The sequence below is a fragment of the Diachasma alloeum genome, unplaced genomic scaffold (genome assembly GCF_001412515.2).
Source record: "Diachasma alloeum isolate Michigan unplaced genomic scaffold, Dall2.0 Dall_scaffold_00307, whole genome shotgun sequence".
Lineage (NCBI taxonomy): Eukaryota > Metazoa > Arthropoda > Insecta > Hymenoptera > Braconidae > Diachasma > Diachasma alloeum.
Genome location: NW_021680446.1, coordinates 597,192 through 619,302, shown reverse-complemented (window position 1 = coordinate 619,302; position 22,111 = coordinate 597,192). Strand labels below are relative to the sequence as shown.

General features: G+C 34.3%; 5 protein-coding genes across 10 annotated transcripts in view; 4 read left to right on the top strand and 1 right to left on the bottom strand.

Annotated features, from left to right (window-relative positions):
* Positions 1–565: 565 nt before the first annotated feature.
* On the top strand, positions 566–4,557 carry LOC107039731 (sugar transporter SWEET1). The gene is made up of 6 exons (XM_015259495.2): positions 566–816; positions 1,275–1,352; positions 1,805–1,928; positions 3,305–3,460; positions 4,066–4,185; positions 4,266–4,557. Exons 1-6 carry the CDS (start codon positions 740–742, stop codon positions 4,365–4,367), a joined length of 657 nt encoding a protein of 218 aa, XP_015114981.1. The 5' UTR covers positions 566–739; the 3' UTR covers positions 4,368–4,557.
* Positions 4,558–4,885: 328 nt separating this feature from the next.
* LOC107039741 lies at positions 4,886–6,468 on the top strand. The gene is made up of 3 exons (XM_015259504.1): positions 4,886–5,118; positions 5,388–5,574; positions 6,287–6,468. Exons 1-3 carry the CDS (start codon positions 5,038–5,040, stop codon positions 6,373–6,375), a joined length of 357 nt encoding a protein of 118 aa, XP_015114990.1. The 5' UTR covers positions 4,886–5,037; the 3' UTR covers positions 6,376–6,468.
* A 246-nt stretch (positions 6,469–6,714) lies between these two features.
* LOC107039760 (exosome complex component RRP40) lies at positions 6,715–8,992 on the top strand. Its single transcript, XM_015259531.2, has 2 exons — positions 6,715–7,018; positions 8,134–8,992. Exons 1-2 carry the CDS (start codon positions 6,828–6,830, stop codon positions 8,651–8,653), a joined length of 711 nt encoding a protein of 236 aa, XP_015115017.1. The 5' UTR covers positions 6,715–6,827; the 3' UTR covers positions 8,654–8,992.
* Positions 8,993–12,086: 3,094 nt separating this feature from the next.
* LOC107039759 (Down syndrome cell adhesion molecule homolog) lies at positions 12,087–18,283 on the bottom strand. 3 transcript variants are annotated; one of them, XM_015259527.1, is made up of 6 exons: positions 18,084–18,283; positions 16,331–16,624; positions 15,859–16,049; positions 15,654–15,783; positions 14,540–14,680; positions 12,087–13,004 (listed from the first exon to the last, which is right to left on the bottom strand). In XM_015259527.1, exons 1-6 carry the CDS (start codon positions 18,124–18,126, stop codon positions 12,841–12,843), a joined length of 963 nt encoding a protein of 320 aa, XP_015115013.1. In that variant the 5' UTR covers positions 18,127–18,283; the 3' UTR covers positions 12,087–12,840. The 3 variants fall into 3 exon arrangements, with proteins under 3 accessions (XP_015115013.1, XP_015115014.1, XP_015115015.1); XM_015259528.1 differs by having other exon boundaries at positions 12,888–12,999; XM_015259529.1 differs by having other exon boundaries at positions 12,888–12,999; positions 14,558–14,680.
* A 1,586-nt stretch (positions 18,284–19,869) lies between these two features.
* LOC107039757 (protein retinal degeneration B) overlaps positions 19,870–22,111 on the top strand; it is a 19,554-nt gene continuing 17,312 nt past the window's right edge. For all 4 annotated transcript variants that reach the window (XR_001460975.1, XR_001460974.1, XM_015259524.1 and 1 more), the window contains exon 1: positions 19,870–19,979. The gene's annotated coding sequence lies outside the window, so the exon portion shown is untranslated. The remainder of the gene's footprint in view (positions 19,980–22,111) is intronic.

Genomic DNA, 22,111 nt, shown 5'->3' with positions numbered 1-22,111 from the left:
ACATCATTCCCCATATCTTCAAATTTTTTCAAATTTTTCTTGAGTTCCTAGGGGGTTGAAACGTTCAATTTAATCGAAACTCCATAAGAGGCCATGTAAAAGACTGATTTTGTTTATTTAATTTCTCGATATCCATAAGTTCTAAAATTTTAAAATTGTCACCGATGTTCACCATCTGTCTAATACTATCAATTAAAAAAATTATAACTTTGTTGGTGAATGTCAATTTTCAAGGTCATCGCCAAATCCACTTGGCACCCTTAATTCTCTTCAAGTCATTATCAATATTTATAAAACATCTATGAGTACATGAAGTTTAATAAATTCGATTTCTTCATGTTCACAACAAAAAGATAAGCGCGCGAAAGCGCGCGCACAGATCTAGTTTAAAAAAAGGCTCAACCGCTCTCAAGGTCAAACGGGAGAGACAGGTAAGGTTCAAATGTCCTTGACGTCGTTGATAAACAATTCCTTTACCGACCGATGATAAAATGCGATATCAGCATCATTTTTCTGCGCCGATAGCACTCCGATTATTATTATTATCTGAGTTTTTTCTTCTGATTGTTATGCGTCGTTATCAATGTCGCGAATATCGTTACGGCACGCGTTCAATTTTCAAGAGTGGTTCAGTTGTGCTGAAGGCGCGAGGATCCGACGGAACATACGGGGGGAGTTCCTGACACTTGTCGTGTCTCATTAGTTCGATTGATTTTTTTTTTAAGAAGACTAAATTACAATGGGTTTGGAAGATTATAAGGAACTCGTGGGGAACTCAGCGGCGATATGCACGATGGCGCAAATGTTATCTGGAACGTAAGTGCTTGAGATTATGGGCATATTTACCGAAATTTTTGAATATTTACCTATAGCTTCATTTTATGGGCTGAAATACTTGTGGGAGTGGAGGGGCTTTGGGAATTTGGCGATTATCGCTGGAGGGAGTGGGTTTAGGGGAAAACATCATGAGACCTTTTTTGTAGCTGATGAAATTCCCCACAAAAAAGCTATTGTAATGTTTTCTCCTAAACCCATCCCCTGATGCACGATTGGCCAATTTAGTAGATTGGCTTCCCCCTGTCATTACTTACAATTTCGAAATAGATTCGTCTGATTATTTTCATTTTAACACTCATATCTGTTGTCACTCCGCACACAGTCATCGTCATGGCATTGGCATTGTAAAATCAGACAAATATAGCGGTAATAATTTCCACTATTACCGATTTTTTACGTCATCGTGTGAATTTAATTTCACGATTAATCTACTTTAGATTGATCTGCCGGGATATTTATCGCAAGGGCACCGCCGATGGATTCGATCCAATGCCGTTCATCGGAGGAGTTGGAATGTGAGTATCAGAAGGGATCGGAAGGCAGGGGAAGGGGTCTAATGTGATTGAATTCAGCAGTAAAGTAGTAAACCGGTATAAGTCGATTTTGACTGATGCGCAGTTTTCAATGAATATCTCAAAATCTAAGAGAAATAGAAAAATTTTTGTCATGACCTTTTTTGTAGAGCAAATTGAGAGCTACAAAAAAGGAAATGACAACAATTTCGCTATTTCCCGTAGGTTCCGAGATATTTATCGAAAACTTGCCAATAGTCAAGATCGACTTGTACCACTTCGCTACTGAATTTCATTTCGTTCAATTAGAATTTTTGTTCGCGAAGCAGTCGAGAGTGGGAGATACCGAAACGTCACTGAAATTCAGTCGTATTGTCGAGGAGATAATGGAGGGATTGGGAGTTGTTATTATCATCGGGTGTTATTATCTTTTGAGAGTATGATTTTTCTTTCAGGGGATTGCTGATGCTCCAGTACGCCTTCATCGTCAATGATCCTGCCATGATCAGCGTCAATGTCTTTGGCTTGACCACTAGTTTATTATATGTCCTAGTGTTTTATGTTTATTCACCGAAAAAGGTGGGGTATTTATTCACTCGTGGCTGTCGGAAGCTTCTCCCCGGACGAAATTCACCTTCTTTTAAATTTCCCGGACGAAATCGCGAAAAGAAGCACGAAAAAATTTAATGGAAAATCCCATCGAATTCGTTAGAAAATTCTATTGAATTTCTATTAAACTTTCTATTAGTTTTTGGCTGATTCTATTGACATGTTCAATGGAAAAAGTCAACAGAATTAGATTTTTCTATATAACTTATTCTTTTCATATATTTTCTGTAGAATTTGCTCGACTCAAATTTTCCAAGTTTTTTTCATTCCATTTTTCTTTTCTTCTCATCAAGAAAATCAAACGAAAAAACTGGGAAAATTTGAACCGAGGGAATTCTATAGAAAATATCTCAATAGAATATGTTATATAGAAAAATTGAATTCTACTGACTTTTTCTACTGAATATTTTCTATTCAACAGTTCAATAGAAATTCAATAGAATTTTCTAACGAATTCTATAGGTTTTTCTATTAAATTTTTTCGTCCGTGAAAATCTCCCTGAAGAGGGGAGTCATCAAATTCGATATAAAAAAGGGTTTACAAAGATTTATTTTTAAAATTAATATTCCTGTTTCTTTTCCTTTTCTATTTTAATTGAGAATTGCTCCGAGATATTTTGATTTTTAGGACGAATCCGTGGAAATACTTTGAGTTGTATTTTTTGATTGATTTGTTTTTTACTCCTTGATTTTTTTTTCATTTTGTTTTTTTAAGACGATTGGGTGAATTCGCTTGAGTCAAGCGATGTTGATTGATGTTTTGCGAATGTTGCGATTGAAGCAGTTTTATTTTTTGCTTTTTTCGTTATTATTTGAGCCTTTCGAGAAATATGTTTTCGTGTTTTTCAATGACTTCCGTGGAGTCAAGACGAGTGAGTTGAAAATTTTTGGATTTGTTTTTTTTTCTTTTTTAACTGTATGATCGATAATATTGTTGTGATTGTGCGAATAAGTTTTCGGAGATTCTTGGGGGGAGATTTTGTCCGGGGGGAAAATTCCTAGAATTTTCACTCGTGGTAATCAGTTTTTTGTCTTTGTATCTCCAATTGCCTGTTCAATTTTCATTTCAACTATCAAGTTTTTAATTATCTCGGAATTGAGGGGGTGTAACCGATAGTTTACGGGATAATTACATTTTTTATTTTTTGACGTCATAAATGTTGAATTATATAATTAATTAATTTCTCCAGCGAAAAATATGAAGAAAAGATATTTTGTAGGAAATTTAATTCTCTCGGAAAAAAAATCAGGCGATGTGTTCGCCTGAAACCACTCGTTCTTGAGATAAAATGACAATTAATGGCGATTAATCATCAGTAATATCTGTGATTTTTCAATATCTCTAGAACGAACTTGTGATGACGATAGTAAAGACCCTCGGAATCGTCGGGATCTTCCTGGCATACGCACAAATTGAGAATCCAGTGACTCTCGAGTTCAGATGGGGCATTTTAACGACTCTTTTACTCTTTATGTTGATCGCAGCACCACTGGCCAATCTCGTGAGTTTTTTCAAGCAATAATAAACAATAATTTTTAAAAAATGAAGGATGCAAGAGTCATCAATATTGTGAGTTATCCAAGGATAGAAAAACTGATATTAAGGGGAGACTACTGTGAGTTTTAACAGTCGTGGGCTATTGGAATGCGATTTTTGAAGTGCTAAAAAATGAAGGCCCAGGTGTGCTATCTTCCGAATGTTATCTGGATTTTTTTTGTCTTTCGTAATCCAAAATTGTCAATTGAGTGGTACATCATGTAGAAATTCCCAAAAATTATGATAGAATGATAAAAAAAATAAAAGAATTCTGTACTTTGTCAACGAGAGTTTTCAATTGGGATTTAGAATACAAAAGATGCATTTTTCACTTTCTTGTTATTCAACTTATTCTGAATATAAATGAAAAATGCTCTTTGAAAAAATTAAGAATTTCTTCTACTTTTTTTAAATTATTCATTCATAATTTTGCAAAACTTGTGCATGATGCAGGACTTAATTGACAATTTCAGATGACGAAAGATGAAAAAAAACATCGAGATAACGTTCGAAAGATAGTACACCGGGGCCTCAAACCTTAAATAAAAATTATTTGGATTTTTTTTTCAGGGAGAGGTGATAAGAACCAAAAGCACGGAGATCCTACCATTCCCCCTGATAGCAATGGGCACTCTGGTGTCTTCTCTATGGCTGTTGTACGGAATAATAATCGACAATTCATTTATCGTCGTGAGTATCGCGAAATTAATGAAGACATCGTCCCAACAATTTCCCAAACTCGTGGGACTCATGGGGAATTTTAATTTTAGGTACAAAATGTCGTGGGACTGGGCCTTTACATCGTCCAACTCTCCCTATTCGCGATATTCCCATCGAGACCTGCGGACAAGTCCGAGGAGAAGATGAAATGAATTTTATGAATGAAAAATATTCTAATTAATGTCGACTCCTCGTTCAGGATATCATTGAGCATTCCAGTCTCTCAATTTAGTGATTGATTTTTAAACAACATTCTCCTTTTTCATTAAGCAATTAACTGTGAACAAATATTTTTATTGTTAATTAGAAGTGAGTGATGTAAATAAACTATTTTTTTTAGAATAAAAATTTCAATGACAAATTGATTGTTTGAAATAAGTGAATATTATCTATTATTTTTTGCTTGTGTTTAATTCAATTTATTAGATGTAATTCGTCCATTTATTAATTATTCCAATTAAAAATTGAATTAATAATTTCATTAATTAATTGATAATAAAATTAATTAATTAAATTTTTAATTGAAATAATTAATAAATGAGTAATTCAATAAATGACAGAGGAATCCCCAATTATTTTTCAACTGAAAAGCCCGAAAATACTGGAAGATGACGTGTCCTTGAGCTAAAAAAAAATGTTCGCGCCATTTTCACCTACTCCATAACCTCAAAAATATTTGTGACCGTCAGACGCCGACGGTGATTCTCCTTTGTTCCCTTTTGCATAGTTTTTTAACAGTTGAATACAAGTATCACCGACAGGGCAAGAAAAACAGACTAGTTGATCTAATCGATAATTATAAATAATCAGAACTGAATAACGATGGGAAGGCCTAGAGTGATAGGTGCACACCTGGGGAAGGAGATTGGCAACAGGGTCACCCTCTTCGGGATGATCAAAGCGGTAATGATTAATTATCAATTAATTATCAAGGCGAATGAATAATTCCAAATGAATTAAAAATGATTCTTTTTTAATCGTCAATAACTCGAGATTGGCTGAGTGAAAATCAATTTTTTTTATTTATTTCGAAAGCCATTTTATCAGGGGTTAAAATGAGACCTGATTCATCCCAATCGCATCATTCAATCATGAGATATTGATAATGAAAAAGACATGGATTCCTTTACCTGTCCCTGCGAACTTACGACCAACGGTTTTAATATTTCCAGGTGAGCTCAAACCAGACGAATGTTGAACTGCTGACCCCAGACAACATTAAAGTCAATGTATCCCTCCCTGAACCCTTCACTGGGCTCCCTGAAGGTGGGATGGAGGTCTTTGGGATTGTTAAATCAAAGTCGACGATCAGTGCTGATGGCTATGTCTACCGCACACCAATCGAACTTGAGAAGTTTGGTAAGAGATTATCTCCCAATTATCTCGATGGAAAATGTTACAAAATATTTTTTGCAGCTGATGAAGTTCTCTGCAAAAAATATCTCATGACATTTCCTCCTAAAATCAATAATTTTCGAGATAGATAAAAATTAAAACAAATTTAAGAATATTTCAATAAATTACTGATCGCAGGTACTTAAAAAAATTTATTGTTTTAAATTGAGAGATGAAGACATTACCTTCTATTTTTATTTCTATTTTTAGTCTTCTAATAGGTGAAGCGGTAAACCGAGATAAGTCGATTTTGACTATTAGCCAGTTTTTGCTGAATATCTCGGAATCTAAGAGAGATAGCAAAATTTTTCTCATGACTTTTTTTATAACGCTCTATTGGCTCTACAAAAAAGGTCATGACAAAAATCTTTCTATCTCTTTTAGATTCCGAGATATTCGTCAAAAACTAGCCAATAGTAAAAATCGACTTAACCCGGTTTACCGCTTCGCTACTGAATTTGAAAATTAATTTCATAAGAGCCCGTGTACAAGGAAAAATTAGTTTACTCATTTCTGCCGAGACTATTGCGATTAATTTTTTAACGTTAGCAAAGTTAGTTTTATATGTTCTGTTGTCAGCCGAAAAAATAACAGAATTTTCCCTGACCATGAGCAAAAAACATATTTACCGACAATGGCTAAACATCCTTAAATTAAATAATTTGTTTAATTCTAGATCCCGAGGCGTACCAGGACTACCTGATACTCGTGAACATCATGATTGGACAGGATGAGAACATTCAGGCTGCCTTCCGTACCTTTTAAGCTCACATAAGCATACTCAACTCTAAATATTCGATAAGAATTATTTTTTCATCTGATTAATCGTTAATAAACACTAATAGAATATTGTACGAATTTTTTTGCCTTTCATCAATTTTAATTGATTACTGAGGGGGAGAGGAAAATTATTATTTTCATCTGATTAATAATTACAGTGAAAAATTGAGACAATGTTCTTCAACTAAAAAAATATTTTGTCCTCAAATGGAGCAGAAACGAACGGGAAATAGAGTTGATTATAATTAATTTTCCTTAATTAAATTGTTGTTGAGGGAGGGGGGAAATATCGATTGTTGGTAAAGCTGTTGCAGTAGTTCAACATTCAACAAAACGTGTTCTCGTGCCTTAACCTCTGATTGTCGATCCTCACCTTGAGTGTCACCCATTGTTTACAATTATTAGAAATTGTTTTTCATTGATGAGAGTAACACACGATGATGGAAGTGAGCCCAGAAGAGGTGGCAATGCCAGGTGATGTCATAAAAATAACAACTGATAATCCTAAACAGAAAATAGTCATTGGGCCTGGGTTGAGAAGAGAAGGAGAGACTATTTACGCCTGCAAAGCCGGGATTCTTAAAAAAAGAGCACCCTCGATTTACTATGTCGACAGCTATCAAAGAAGGTACAGTATTTTTTCATTAGTTTTGTAAAAAATATACAATTTTAAAAGGAAATGTTGTTGTCAAGTTGAGTTGACTTTCTTCATTTCATGAATTCTTCAGTTGAAGAGAACTTTTGTAAGAAATATTTTTTTTGGTCTGGAGTAAATCTGAAGTCTGAAATTGTTTACAAAAAATTTATTTGCAAATATAAAGGAAAAAAAATTTTTTTTAAATTGAGAAAATGAAATATTCTTCATTTTTCATCTGCAAAATTATCCCTTTATTAAAAAATCCATTCCGCCTAAGTGGTCTTTCTTTAGCATTATATTATACTATCATATAATATATTATATTATGATGTTTTAAAACTGTTTTTTTCAATTTTGATATGATAAATAACATAAAATAGATTATTTATGAAATGAAATTAAACTAAATAAAATATAAATACTATAATATATATAGCATAAATATTATATATGATATAATATAATATATACATACTAAACTAAATGGTAAAAATAATTGAAAAAAGAATAAAATTGCAATATACGAAATTGTATTTTTTCGATTCGTGTGTGAACGTGGATAATCCAAATACCAATGATTCTTATGGAGTGAATATACTTTGGAAGAACCTAATGGACTCCAACATAATCTCTACACAATCATAGGGGAGCATGGGGCAAAATGAAACACGGGGCAAAATGAAACAGTGGAAAAATCTCGTCATCTAAAGGAGATAGGACATTTTTGAAGAGGACCTTTTTTGTAGCTTGTAAAATTCTCTACAAAAAAGGTTTTCATGAAAATCGTCCTATCTCCCTTAGATCACAAGATTTTCTTGCTGTTTTATTTTGCCCCGTGTTTCATTTTGCCCCACCGTCCCCTATTAACTTTTAATATTACTGGAAATCCATCGAAAACACCTGTCTCTCGGTTCTGCCAATTCCTGAGGCACGTAAGGTAGAGAATACGCGCGGCCTAATCTACTATTTAAAATATATATTCGAAGAAGATATGAGAACAGTGATATTTTGAGCCAAAATGACCGAATGAACAACCAGAAAATGTTGTTTTACCGAAAATAAGAAATGAGAGAATTTAGGAAATGAAAAGTCTCTCCTTTTTTCAGATATATTCCAAGCAGAGGTGAAAATGTTGTTGGGATTGTGACCCAAAAAGCCGGAGACATATTCAAAGTAGACATTGGTGCGTCTGAGCAAGCCTCCCTCCCCTACCTAGCATTCGAGGGTGCAAGCAAGCGAAATCGTCCAGACGTACAAATTGGAGATGTCGTATTTGCAAAACTGCTGATCGCTAGTAAGGATATGGAGTCAGAGCTCGTGTGTGTTGACTCTCACGGTAAAAAAGGAAAGTTGGGTGTGCTTGGGCCCAAGGGATTGCTCTTCAATTGCTCCCTGAATCTAGTGAGGAAGCTTCTCCACGAGGACAGCCCCTTTTTCACAGCCTTTGGAAAGGAACAGCCCTGTGAGCTGGCTGTCGGGATGAATGGAAGAGTATGGATCAATGCGAGGAGTGTCAGGGAGACTGTGGCACTTGCCAATGGAATTTTAGCTGCTGAATTCACTCCCAGCAACAAGATTCAGGAATTGTGTCAGAGCATTGCTCAAACGGTTCTCGAAACGAGCTGAAGTAAATCATCGATATCTCCTGATCCAGTTGTACCATTTGGGGAAACTAAAGCTCATTTGACGATTGAAAAAACCTTGAAAATGAAAACTGTCGTTCACCCTTCCACTGAAAACCAATAATTTTTATGAGAAAAATTTCTTCGATCGTCAATATATGCTGATCCAACGACTCGAAATAATATCTTCAAAATTGAAAATTCACAAATTCGGAATTTCACTCTATATTAGTCTCGAATTATTAGAGATTAAGGATGTTTGCCATTGTCAATAAATGTGTTTTTTTTTCATGGTCAAGGAAAGTTCTGTTATTTTTTCGGATGACGGCAGAACATGAAACTAATTTTTCCTTATACACGGGCTCTTATGAAATTAATGTTCAAATTGATAATTCACCCACTAGAAGAGTAAAAATAGAAATAAAAATAGAAGATAATGTGTAAAATCATACTGAATCCAATGGCCAGAGAAAAATCTGGGGTGCCCGGGCAAAATGAAATTTGTATCGAAGTGAAGGGAATATCTTCACCTCTCAGTTAAAAAAAATCAATTTTTTTAAGTACTTGCGATTTTGGATAAACATCCTTAAAACATCAATTTTTCTTTTTTTATGAATAAAACTGCCTATTCTCAATTTCGATTATTACCATTTCTTTAATATCATTAAAAATACACTGGCTGTATACAACGTTACATTAATACAGTGTAAGCCTACTATGGCTTACGAATTAATCACACTCACATTATCGAATAAACAACTCAGGGATTCAATTGATTTTTCCATTAATCAACCCCTCAATTATTCAGTGATTTTTCCTCGTTAATCTGCGTTGTAATGTCACAACCTGGCTATTGCTCTGGGCTTATTCGTCTTACGACACATGACATTTATTTTTTTCTCTGTTTCCTAATTTGTGGATTTTCTCAGCGACTCCTGATATGTCCCTACGATTTATTCACATGAAAAATCAAATATAAAATTGTTTGTAGCTACCAAAACATCAAATGATACTCGAAAAATGTCACCTGATCCCTAGAAAAATTAATGGATTAATAATTAAAAAAATTAAATATTATTCAACTAAATAAATTGGTCGAACCCCAGGTACATACATGGTTATTACTCTCTCACTAATAAAATTTTGGAATGGAATCAGTAATACATCAACTAAAGCTAACGCCGAAGGCTATGCTAAACAAACAATCAAAGAAATTTTCCTAATCGATTCAACACATCAGATCAACTTTAAAATTTATGCCGAGGCATAAACAAAATCCTATGCATTATTCATACTTTTTTTCTATTCTCAAAGTCCCGAGTAATTTGTCGATTTTCCTTGTTATTGACATTTTTCTCGTTTCAATTCATCAGAAGGAAATGAATAAAAACTTCAGATGGAATTTTTTTTTTCGCAAATTCTAATTTTGGAACGAATAATCCATAATTTCAATTTTTTTTTATCAAACAATAATCCTGATAACAAGAGAAATGAGATGGATGAAAATTTTCTGAAATGAACAAAATATTTTAATTGTAACATTCGAAAAAAATTGATTAGGAGATGAAAAAAAAAATTTAAACAAAAAATTTTTCGCCTCCATCCCCTAAAAATCCTTCTCCTGAAGTTTCTATTCATCTTCACATCACATTATATATAATAACACTAAAAACACTCCAAACAAATCCCCCCCCCCCAAAAAAAAAAACAAAAAAACAAAAATGAGAACATTGAATACTCCACAAACCGAACAACAACATCCTCCACAGTGGACAATGGCCATTATTGTCCTCCCAAAGCCATGACTACAAGCACGAACACTAAATTCCCCTCCAAATACACCTAATACACCCGAAATTTCATAATAAATGTAGATAAATATTGCACCAGCGTTATATAATTTGTTATTTCCATGAATCTCGTATATAAAAAATTGTCCATTTTCCTTATCTCTAAAATATTACGATGTCCCTTCGGCTATATAAATATAGAGTAATTTATGTTGTTATTATCATCAATGACTTATTAATCATCCAATGCACCTCAAATTCTTACTTTAACGAATTAGCAGAGTGTTAAATACCATTCACAACACAGAGTGCACAGTACGAAGCTTATTTCCCTCTCAATAATTTCCTCACCTATTTCTTAAGCTTCTAAAACAACCAATTTTTCGTTACAACCATGTAAAAATTGATTCATCAGTTTATTCAGTTACATAAAGCTATTAGATACCGAAATAAAACTAGTCTTTGGAGTTTTTCAAATAAAATTTCAATGAAAAAAGAAAATAAAGGTAAAAGAAACGTAACAAAACCCTAGGAATGGCTTTTGAGAGCTAGAAAAATGCAAATAAATTCACTCATTTATCGTTCTTAAATTGTCTTCGAACCCTGCACATCTCCAGACGTCCCCACTCACGTTAATAATTATTTTAAAATGTTCTCTTACTTTTTTACTGTGATTGAAATGTTTTCGAACTGAGCCATTCTGATATGCCCCACCCAGAGTCAAATTCCATAAAAAATACCTTCGTTTCGCACAAATGCTCTGAATACAGTGAATACACTTCACGCTCATCAAGCAAAATGCAGTTTACTTAATTATTATTGAATATCAACTCGTTAATAACGTGAAATTGTGCAGGCATTCGATTATTAGCTTTTAGTGCTCCTTTAAGGCTGCGTTAAAAGCGTTTTAATGGCAATCTCTCTTATTTCTTAAACTGATAACAAGCATGGAAGTGTGTAGAATTATTCTACTCTGTTTCGAGAAGCAATTTATTCTCATTATTTCGTTAATACTCAAGACTAACTAGTCGATTTTTCTTGTTGTAGATTTTTATCGTTGAAATTCCATTCGCTGGAGATTAATGAAAATGTTGAATGCATTTTTGGTACTTATGAAGTACCTCATGATTGAGAAATTCGGTAAATATCAAGAGAAAAATCTTGACGATAAGAAAAATCGAGGCAACAAAACTATTGATGCTGTTTCAATGCGAAATTTTCACAATTTCGTAAATGAATTAAAGAAGCTCTACCCTTCGTCCGGGTTACGCTGTACTTTTGGATATTTTTAGTTCTCAAATTTTTCAACTAAATTGCATGGAAAAAATTTGAAAAAATTCATACCCAGTCAGTATTATCTAAATTAAATTTCCCAAAATATTGATATTTTTTCAAACATTTCCCTCTTATAAATCAATAAAACTTGTTCGCAAAACGGTGGATTATTTTTTATGAGGTGTCAAAAAAGTTCTTGATTTTTCCACATCTAATGAAAAAAAAATTCAGATTTTAATCTTTGATTACAATGGAAATGTTGATTTTCACACAAGACACTGGGTTAAATCCTCATTTTTAAACATTTCTTCTTTGAAAAACCAAAACGATAATTCAATTCAGAAAAAAATTGGAATTCTGAATCTAATCGAGTTTTCTGCATTTTTGTGCAGTTTTCAATAATCGTTGAATTTACCGCAAGGGTAGAGCTACTTTAATGAATAAACACTCGCAAACACAGAGAAACGAGCGATCCCTCTGTATCCCCAAGTGTTTCGTCAAATGTCCTAAGACATTTCCCCGAAGATTAATTCCTGCCCAATGACGAGAGCAAAAGCGCATACTCGATAACCCCATCCCCAGCATTTGACTTAATTCAATCGAACCGAAAAATTGAGACAGTGTCATGCGAAAAATTGAGTACAATCGATAATCGATCAACAATAGATCAGATAAATCTCGTCCTCAGATGGTCTCCCCGAAACCCTTGGAAAAAAAAAATCTCGAGACCATCGTCAGACGCTGCAGTCTTTCTCGATGAATTTTCCCCCCCAAAAATTCCATTTCTTTCACCACGGAATTTTTACAATTACCATAAACGTATTTATCAATTAAAAAATGCAGTCGACAATCAACAACTGGTCGATCCTCCCTGCCCCAAGCGACCGTTCATCAACGTGTTTTTTTTTCTTATTAAAATGAAAAAATCGGCGTGAATTAGCAAAAAGTCTTTTTTCCCAAACTTTTTGAACACTTTCATTGTTAAAAAAAACTCAACAATGCATTAAAAAATTGCCCCTCCCCCCGAGGGCCCACGGGTCAAAAACACTACAACTTCGTTATTATTTACTGGGAAATTCTCCAGTTAAACCGCAATAACGGGCTATTTTGTTCGAACAAATGATCGCTAGAGGCGTCTCGGGAGAATGACAGTGTTATTATTCAATCGAGTTGTCGTGTGGGTGTTGTAATTTTCATCCTGCGGTATGCGCTCACTTCTTTCGTCAAAAAATCCAGGATTTAATATGATATTTGGTACGAGTTCAATCACTTCCTGTTCCTCCAGCTGCGCTGAAAACGTCCACCGGAGCGAATTAATTTTCATTAGCCCGGGCCATGAGCCACATTACATCGGCTTCTACCCTCTCTCCCCCATAACTAATTACCATAATTATCCAATTAATATATAAATTTTCAATCATCCAATAATTTTCCTCTATCAATCCTTTATCTAAGGCCTCAATGCTCTAATTCTTTATCATTTCAACTCTAAAATCACCAAAATCTCTCTATTCTAGACTCATTCTCATACCAGAACAATTAATCAGTTAATTATCCAATTTACACTAGTTAAATTCAGTAGCGAAGTGGTAAAACGGTTCAAGTCAACTTATCTCCCAGTTGAGTTTTCGAGAAATATTTCCGAATCTAAGGGAGATAGCGAAATTTTCGTAATAACATTTGTTGTAGGTCTCATTTGGCTCTACAAAAAAGGTTATAACAAAAATTTTGCTATCTCTCTTAGATTCCGAGATATTCATTGAAAACTGGCCAATAGTCAAAATTGACTTAAACCGCTTTACCACTTCGCTACTGAATTGAAAAGAAAAAAAAAATAATTCTCCCATATTTCGCAGATCGTTTGGTGCTTAATTTAATTAATTACTTCGCGCGTGAAAAAATTCAATAGAAAACCTAGCGAAATCGCTAGAAAATTCTATTGGAATTCCATTAAAAAATTCTATTTGTTTTTTCCGCTGATTCTGTTGGATATTAAATTTTAAAAAAGTCAATAGATTTCGAATTTCTCTTTGAATTTTTTTCTTAAATTTTTTCTATTAGAATTATTGAGCACAAAATTTTCCAAGTTTTTTCCGCTGGATTTCGTTTTGTTTTGCATTCCACAATCCGCGAAGAAAAAATTTGGAAAATTGATGCCCAAGCATTCTGACAGAAAAAAAATCAAGAGAAAATCGTAAACAGAAATTCGAAATCCATTGACTTCTTATCTAAAATCCAATAGAATCAGCGCAAAAAACAAATATAATTTTTCACTAGAATTCCAACAGAATTTTCTAGCGAATTCGCCGGATTTTCTACTGAATTTTTTCACACGTGTTTACCAAATACAACAATTTTACTTAAATTACATTGTGAAAAATAATGTCAAGTGCGAGAGAATAAAAAGAGGTGATAAAATGAATATTTTTAACCAACGAAATAATTTGTTATTATTAGTAATTAGTCTACGTTGATTAGCTTGCAGCTGGGAAGTATCATAAAGTGATGAAAATGTATATTGATTTGTTAATAAAGTCAAGTCGAGAAGTGAAGCTAGAGATTAGGGCCATAGATAAGACACTAAAAATGGCTAGGAGAATGCCCCTGCTTAAATTATGGTGAATTTACCATGACAAATCTCTCGATCATCAGTCTATGAATGCAGTAATCCCCTCCCCTATATGATAGTAACCCCTTAAAATCACACTAGACTCTTTCATGCAGGTAGCAAATGTACATGAGTTTAAAATTCAAGCAAGGGCATCAAAAGAGACAGAGTAGAAGCAAAAAGCCCTTAATTGAACAGTTAACAAGTGAATGCTTACAGGGTACTTTCCACTCACGATATAGGAGATAACAGGTACCTAAACCGAGGACCATTAGTGTTCCCATAACAATAGCTACAGCTGCTACCCAGATTCGAGTGTCGAAATTTTCAACTCCTGCCAAAAGATGCTTGGCAAGCTCTGGAATCATTCATAGTCACCTCATTCGCCAGTATTTTTCCATTACATTTTTGCTTCCGAAGGGAGTAATTGTGGTTCCAAAAAGGAAATGGGAAAATTTGGAAGATGGCTTTTTAAAAAAAAATGCAATAAAAACGGAATTCAATCCATTCGTGAAGCGTATTCTCAGCATTCTCAGAAAATCGAGTAGTTTTTTGCTAAAAAATTAGCAATTTGCTTCTGAATGGATTAATCGAATTAAAATTAAAAAGTGCATATTCGGGTTTTTGGTATCAATTTCATATTGGGTTTTTTGGTATTAATTTCAGATTAGTAGGGAAATTCAAGCTTGACTTGACCTTGCCAATGTCGGCCCAGGGTCGCGCAAATGTCGGCCCACGGTTGGTTCAATGTCGGCCCGGGGTCGGTTCAATGTCGGCCCATGGTTGGGCCAACGTTGGCCCATAGTTGGGTAAATGTCGGCCCATGGTTGGGCCAACGTTGGCCCATAGTTGGGCAAATGTCGGCCCAAGGTTGGCCGCCCTAAAAAGGCTATAATTTCAAAAGAAATAATGTGGTGGCCACTATTTTCGAACTCGACCGAAATAACATCCAAACGAATATTTTAAGCCATAATTAAAAATTTCGATGATTATTTTTTGAATGATCGTCGAAAAACTAAATTGAAAAAAAAAATCTCACATACATACATGATCTAAAAACAGTATATTCGAACTCCTGACATCAAAATTAGTCATTCTGACACGAAAAAATGAAAATTTCAGATTTTACGAATACAATGCTTCCATTCGGAAGCAAAAAAATTCAATTACCCACATGTTTTACATATTTACAAGTTTACAACAATTCATTGGTGATAATACCTTCAGATATGTTCGGTTACAAATAACGATATTGTTTTCAGGGTTCAATTCACTCTAAATATGTCCAAGGTGCAGAATAAATAAAATGGCTAGGTAATCCAATCACTTACCTTTATCCTCGTCGGAAAAGTGCGTGTGGCCCTCGACCTCGACAATTTCCCCACGACCAAGCCTGTTCGTCGCCCATACGCGAAATAAATACGTTGTGTTTGGCTCCAAATGGTAAACATCGATTTGTCTCTGGAAAAATAGAAGAACATTCAGTGATGAGAGATCTCTTGGAGAGCAATATTGTTTTGTCCTGCTAGTGCATACAGAGTTCGGTGGTATGTGCGTTGGAATAATCGGTTTCCAGTCCTCAGGCTCTCTCCCCGGGACTGGCTTTAAACGATACTCGGCAGTGAAGTCAATAATTGGGTAACCACCAGTTCCATTCACCTCCCAGAGAATATTCGCCAATATTGTGGATGGCTTGACCCATACGTTGTGGAGGGCAGGAGGTGGAGCTGAAAAAATGAGGAACAATTGTCAATCTATATTGACAATAGCCAGAAGAGGCTACAACGGATATATTCTATGTTCTTATAAAAACTTTCATTAGCCAAATTAAATAATGAAATGAATAACAACTTTTGGACTTTTCGTATTTTTGGTGTTTATGAAGTTATCGATGATTGAGAAATTCTGAAAGTTTCTAGGGAATAAAATCCAGAGAATAAAATATTGATGCTGTTTCAAGGCGAAATTTTCATAATTATGTCTCAACACCCTTAACAGCCATACTTACTTTTAACTTGTATATTGATCCTCGTCTTCTTCGCCCCACTGTCGTTATCCAGTGTGCAGAAGTAATTGCCGGCATCCTCAGCACTGACATTGACCAGCTGCAGTGCCTTATTGGAGCCGATTTTCATTCTCTGAAACTGCTTGTCCTCCCTTCCCTCCCTGACCCACATGACATTGGTGCTATTGCCAGGATGCTGCGACACATCGTCGTTAGCACAGGCCACAGTTAAATTCTGTCCAATGTCCACTTCGACAGTCCTGACTTCCTCCAGGCCGAGTGCCACCTGCTGCCATCCTGCATTGCAAATAAATATCTCGTTGCATTATTTACTTAATGAAGTTGAAGGGGACATTCAAGTGTAGGAGAGCCAAATAATAACATGTACAAATGTTTTTCAAGTGCGAAAGAGTTTCTACATTACTTAAAAACATTTCTACACGCCTAACAAAGATTTTTTCGCCCAAGACAAATCTTCTACTGTCGAATCTTTCTACACTGAGAGAAAAACAAACAACTTGTCAATCAAGTCTTGTTTGGGCCAACAAAATCGCTAGTTGAAAATTGCCAAAAAAGAATTCAGTAACGAAGCGGTAAACCGGGTTAAGTCGATTTTGACTATTTGCCAGTTTTTGACGAATATCTGGGAATCTAAAAAAGATAGAAAAATTTTTGTCACGACCTTATTTGTAAAACCAACTGAGGGTTATAAAAAAGGTCCTGAGGTAAATTTTGCTATATCTCTTAGATTCCGAGATATTTGTCAAAAAATGGCCAAAAGTCAAAATCTACTTAACCCGGTTTACCGCTTCGCTACTGAATTTGTTCGGTTGGAATTTGAAAGTCTCAAACATGAATAATTGTTCTGCTTTCGACAGCAACGAAATATTTGGCTCAAGAGGCGGATAATTCACACCAGACGGTGCCTTTTCAGGATGAAAATATCTCATACAGAGGAAAATTTATCAACAAATATTTTATCCCCAAGTTACAAAATTGCTATCATATCATTATTATTGTTTCATTTAAGGGTTCATTTGTTGTCTGCGATTATTAGACAGCCGAAACGAAAAACTACAATCCCTTGTTTCGCATAAAAAAAGATTTTTCGGGAGGAAAATACGTATGGGAGTATCGAATAACGAAGGAGTAGTGCTAGAAATGACATTTCTTGCGTCTACAGAGAATGCAGTTTTTTTTCAACTACTAAATCTATTTTTGCGACAAAAATTTTTCACTCCGGCGCACTCTCCGCATGTTTGGCACAAAAAAATTCTTTTTTAATAATTTTCAAAAAACTATTTTCTCGGCACAAGCAAGACTTGTTTGAGAACATTGTCGTTATTTTCTGAGTGTAGTTTCAGCTTCATATTTATTTACATCAGTCACGTGGAACCGCGGCTCTAATTCGTCTGTCAGTAATAAATCAGTGATAACAATGGATCAGCCACAACAATTGGTGGCTTATCAAAAATGACCCTGCATGACTTCCGCCTGAAATAGCAATTGTCCAGCGAGCATTACCTAACATCCGGACTCCACAATATCCTCGAAAAAGCTCGACTCCAAAAACATTAACAATTTTTAAACTCAATCGAGGACAAAGAAATCAGATAGAAAGCAACTCCAAGCTAATTGGCAATTTGAGAAAATCAATTCTGAATAATAACGAGGGAAAATATATCGAAGCAGATCAGATACGAAGGATCGATCGGCCTAGACAAGTGGAGAATCCTTGGTTCCATGTTTCATTTACCTGGCAGTGCGAGAAGCAGATAAATAATCCCGTGTATAACCATTCTCCCATATTAATCTCAATTGTCACTTCTTCTCAACTACTCGCCGACTTTATTTATTTACACTGTCAGGCATGCCTGACCTGTCGAGTGATGACTCGATGATTTATTTTTTTTGACGTGAAACTCCGCGGCTGTCAAACACGCATTGTGTATTGGAGTACTGAGTCACGTCACTTTTTGGGGGGGGATTCGCTTGCCCCCGCCCCGATATTCTCGCGCGAACGGGCGTCGGTCGGTGGCGACATCTTCGGGCGACGGTGAATAATCGTTGCCGTCTCGGGGATTTTTCAAATTGTGTGATGTTATGACTAGAGATGCAAAATGACCGTCATTTTTTAGATCGCGTCATATGACCAAAAAATGACGGTCATGTGACGCACAAATTTTCCAACTACAAGTGATTGTCAGAAATCATTTGTAATCAAATTGTTGTCAAACCATCTATATAGTTGCATAATGACGGTCATAACTAATTTCCAATTTGTGACGGTCATGAATAAAACAAAATAGTTTCAACAACAAATTAATAAATAGAAAAAAAATAAAAATAGGAATGAGCAATAATAGTAATAGCAATAACTAAATAGTAGTCAAATCTACTATAATAATTAGTTATCAAATAATTATAAATAAATGCCAAAAATTGTAATAGTAGGGATTAATTAATAACTACCCAGCAAACAGTATGTCGACAATTTGTCGACAAATTGCCGATGTCCTGTTAAATTTTAGATGGCACTGGCAAAAATTGTTTTCTGGGTAGTAAAAAAAATAGAAATAGGAATGAGCAATAATAGTAATAGCAATAACTAAATAGTAGTCAAATCTACTATAATAATTAGTTATCAAATAATTATAAATAAATGCCAAAAATTGTAATAGTAGGGATTAATTAATAAATAGTTAAAAAAATGAAAAAAATAGGAATGAGCAATAATAGTAATAGCAACAAATAAATAGTAATCAAATCTACTATAATAATTAGTAAACAAATAATTATAAATTGACACAGAAAATGGCAACAATAAGGATTAATCAATAAATTGTAAAAAAATAATATTAAACAATAATAGTAATAGCAATAACTAAATAGTAGTCAAATCTACTATAATAATTAGTTATCAAATAATTATAAATAAATGTCAAAAATTGTAATAGTAGGGATTAATTAATAAATAGTAAAAAAATAGAAATAGGAATGAGCAATAATAGTAATAGCAACAAATAAATAGTAATCAAATCTACTATAATAATTAGTAAACAAATCATGATAAATTAACACGAAAAATGGCAACAATAAGGATTAATCAATAAATTGTAAAAAAATAAAGATTAAACAATAATAGTAATAGCAATAACTAAATAGTAGTCAAATCTACTATAATAATTAGTAAAGAAATCATTATAAATTAACACAAAAAATGGCAATAATAAGGATTAATCAATAAATTGTAAAAAAATAAAGATTAAACAATAATAGTAATAGCAACAAATAAATAGTAATCAAATCTACTATAATAATTAGTAAACAAATCATTATAAATTAACACAAAAAATGGCAATAATAAGGATTAATCAATAAATTGTAAAAAAATAAGATTAAACAATAATAGTAATCGCAATAAATAAATTGTAATCTACTTTACCAACATTTTCTCCTCACACGGTGAACGATATGCGGAGGCGTACGCATATATACATTCCCCAGTGTCTCGCCTCCACTGAAATACTCACATACTCCACTAGACTCGCGGTGTCTCGACAAACGTGGGTGCAAAGCTATGTAATCATAACACTGTGTTCGTCATTAAAAACAATCAGGAGGAAGTGTCCAATGAAATCATCAGCAATTGGTGCGTATTCCGGTGTTTTGAATTTGTGATTTGAGCATTAGCAAATTGTATTTTCTCGTATAAAAAGATCGATAGACGACGGTCTGACTGTCCGAGAGGCTCCGAATGGACTTTAAACGGCTCGAGAAATTTTTTATCCAACTTTTTATATCGATTTTCGCCCCGGAAATGATGAGAACAAATATGGAGTTGAGAATGCACAAGTAATATGCAGATATGCGGTATTTTATATCAATACCACCGGCTTCTGTCACGTTTTTTCGTTTAATACGTCCTTGACACTCGGCCAAGCACATTCAGGTTTAAAGGTGGATAGGCGTAGTACTATATTTAAACGTCATCCACGTGTTTCCAATGCTCATCTGCTGGGATTTGTAAACTATTCTTATATTTAGATGCATTCAATCGCTCAAGTTTCTTTGATCACCGCTCTCTTTTGGGTGTTAGAAATCCTCTATTGATGCTTAATGCAGCTCAGATATGACTGATAAGAGATGGAGATAATGTATCAGCTGAGTTTTTCTCGTTTATTTCGAGAACAAAATTTATTTTGAAACCTCGTCGCTGTCTTCAGACGCTAATCCACGGTACAGTGATGAAAATAATCGGAATAAAATCACTCACGAAAAAATTTGATAGAAAAACCTATCGAATTCATCAGAAAATTCTATTGAATTTCTATTAAATTTTCTATTAGTTTTTGGCTGATTCTGCTGACATGTTCAATAGAAAATATTCAATAGAAAAAGTCAACAGAATTCGATTTTTCTATTTAACTTATTCTTTTCAGATATTTTCTATAGAATTTGCTCGACTAAAAATTTCCAAGTTTTTTTCATTCTATTTTTCATTTCTTCTCATCAAGAAAATCAAACGAAAAAACTTGGAAAATTTGAGCCGAGGTAATTCGATAAAAAATATCTCAATAGAATAAGTTATACAGAAAAATTGAATTCTATTGACTTTTTCTACTGAATATTTTCTATTGAACATTTTAACAGAATCGGCCAAAAACTAATAGAACGGTTCAATAGGAATTCAATAGAATTCAATAGATTCTAACGAATTCGATAGGTTAAATTATTAAATTTTTTTTTTTATTATTAAATTTTTTCGTCCGTGAATGTTTAGAATTTTTTTCTTTCCCTCAAGGGAAATTATTTCCAGAGAAATTTTGTTTTGGGATCTCGAGAGTGACGATTTGCAAGAGAAAGTCAAGTCGATTTTGACTTTTGGCCAATTTTTGATTAATATCTCGGAATCTAAGAGAGATAGCAAAATTTTCCTCAAAACCTTTTTTATAACTCTCAATTGGCTCAACAAAAAAGATAATGACAAAAATTGTTCTATCTCTATCAGATTCCGAGATATTCGCCAAAAACTTCGCTGCTGAAATTGTCTCTGCAAATGATATTTCTTCGATTTGCAAAAAAATCCTTCATCATGCAAATATTTTCCTCGTATGAGACAAGAGGATTTTAAAGTACCTCTTTCCCCAATCTTCACCGATTTTTTCCTCCGGAGAATTGATTAAAAGTCTCCACGGAGACTGACGTCACAACACTCTCTCTCTTTCTCTCTCTGTGGTAATGACGTCATGAGTTGCGTCAGCCCCTACGGAAAGGCGGGAGTACACAAGAGCGAAGTTCCAGGGGAAATCGATCTAGCTAAAAGCCCCGAGAGTACTTGTACGACCTGTGTGCAACTCCCTCCAGACTGTAATAACAATTTTTTTTATTCTTTTATTCATGGCATGTTGAAAAGAGGAAGGAGCCCCCTGGTTTTGGGATAGAGAGGGGCTCAGGGCGCTGTTAAATCCAGGGGTATTATCAGTCTTCTCTTCGATCCACTCGATGAAATGTCAGAGGTTGACGCGCAAGGCAAAATCAATCGTACCCTTTGGTGGATCAAAATTTTCTGACATTTATGTGATATCTTTGGAAAAATCGCGAGGCCTGACATTTTCCCTCAATTCATCGAGATGTTTTCCATATACTTTTGAGAGTTCTGAATAGCCCGTCACTTAAATAGTGGGAATCAACGTTCACCCGGCTAAAAAATTCGATTTTGGCGAAAGTCGATTTTCCCCCTGGAAAACCGGAAAATCTGACCCTTTGAAAATCTGAAAAAAA

Coding starts and splice junctions, on each gene's coding strand:
- LOC107039731 (XM_015259495.2), top strand. CDS start 740: ATGGGTTTGGAAGATTATAAGGAACTCGTGGGGAACTCAGCGGCGATA. Junction 817..1,274: donor GCGCAAATGTTATCTGGAAC/GTAAGTGCTTGA, acceptor AATCTACTTTAG/ATTGATCTGCCGGGATATTT. Junction 1,353..1,804: donor TTCATCGGAGGAGTTGGAAT/GTGAGTATCAGA, acceptor TTTTTCTTTCAG/GGGATTGCTGATGCTCCAGT.
- LOC107039741 (XM_015259504.1), top strand. CDS start 5,038: ATGGGAAGGCCTAGAGTGATAGGTGCACACCTGGGGAAGGAGATTGGC. Junction 5,119..5,387: donor TCTTCGGGATGATCAAAGCG/GTAATGATTAAT, acceptor TAATATTTCCAG/GTGAGCTCAAACCAGACGAA. Junction 5,575..6,286: donor AATCGAACTTGAGAAGTTTG/GTAAGAGATTAT, acceptor GTTTAATTCTAG/ATCCCGAGGCGTACCAGGAC.
- LOC107039760 (XM_015259531.2), top strand. CDS start 6,828: ATGATGGAAGTGAGCCCAGAAGAGGTGGCAATGCCAGGTGATGTCATA. Junction 7,019..8,133: donor GTCGACAGCTATCAAAGAAG/GTACAGTATTTT, acceptor TCCTTTTTTCAG/ATATATTCCAAGCAGAGGTG.
- LOC107039759 (XM_015259527.1), bottom strand. CDS start 18,126: ATGGTTATACACGGGATTATTTATCTGCTTCTCGCACTGCCAG. Junction 16,050..16,330: donor GATCAATATACAAGTTAAAA/GTAAGTATGGCT, acceptor TCATTTTTTCAG/CTCCACCTCCTGCCCTCCAC. Junction 13,005..14,539: donor TCGTGAGTGGAAAGTACCCT/GTAAGCATTCAC, acceptor GGACGTTTTCAG/CGCAGCTGGAGGAACAGGAA.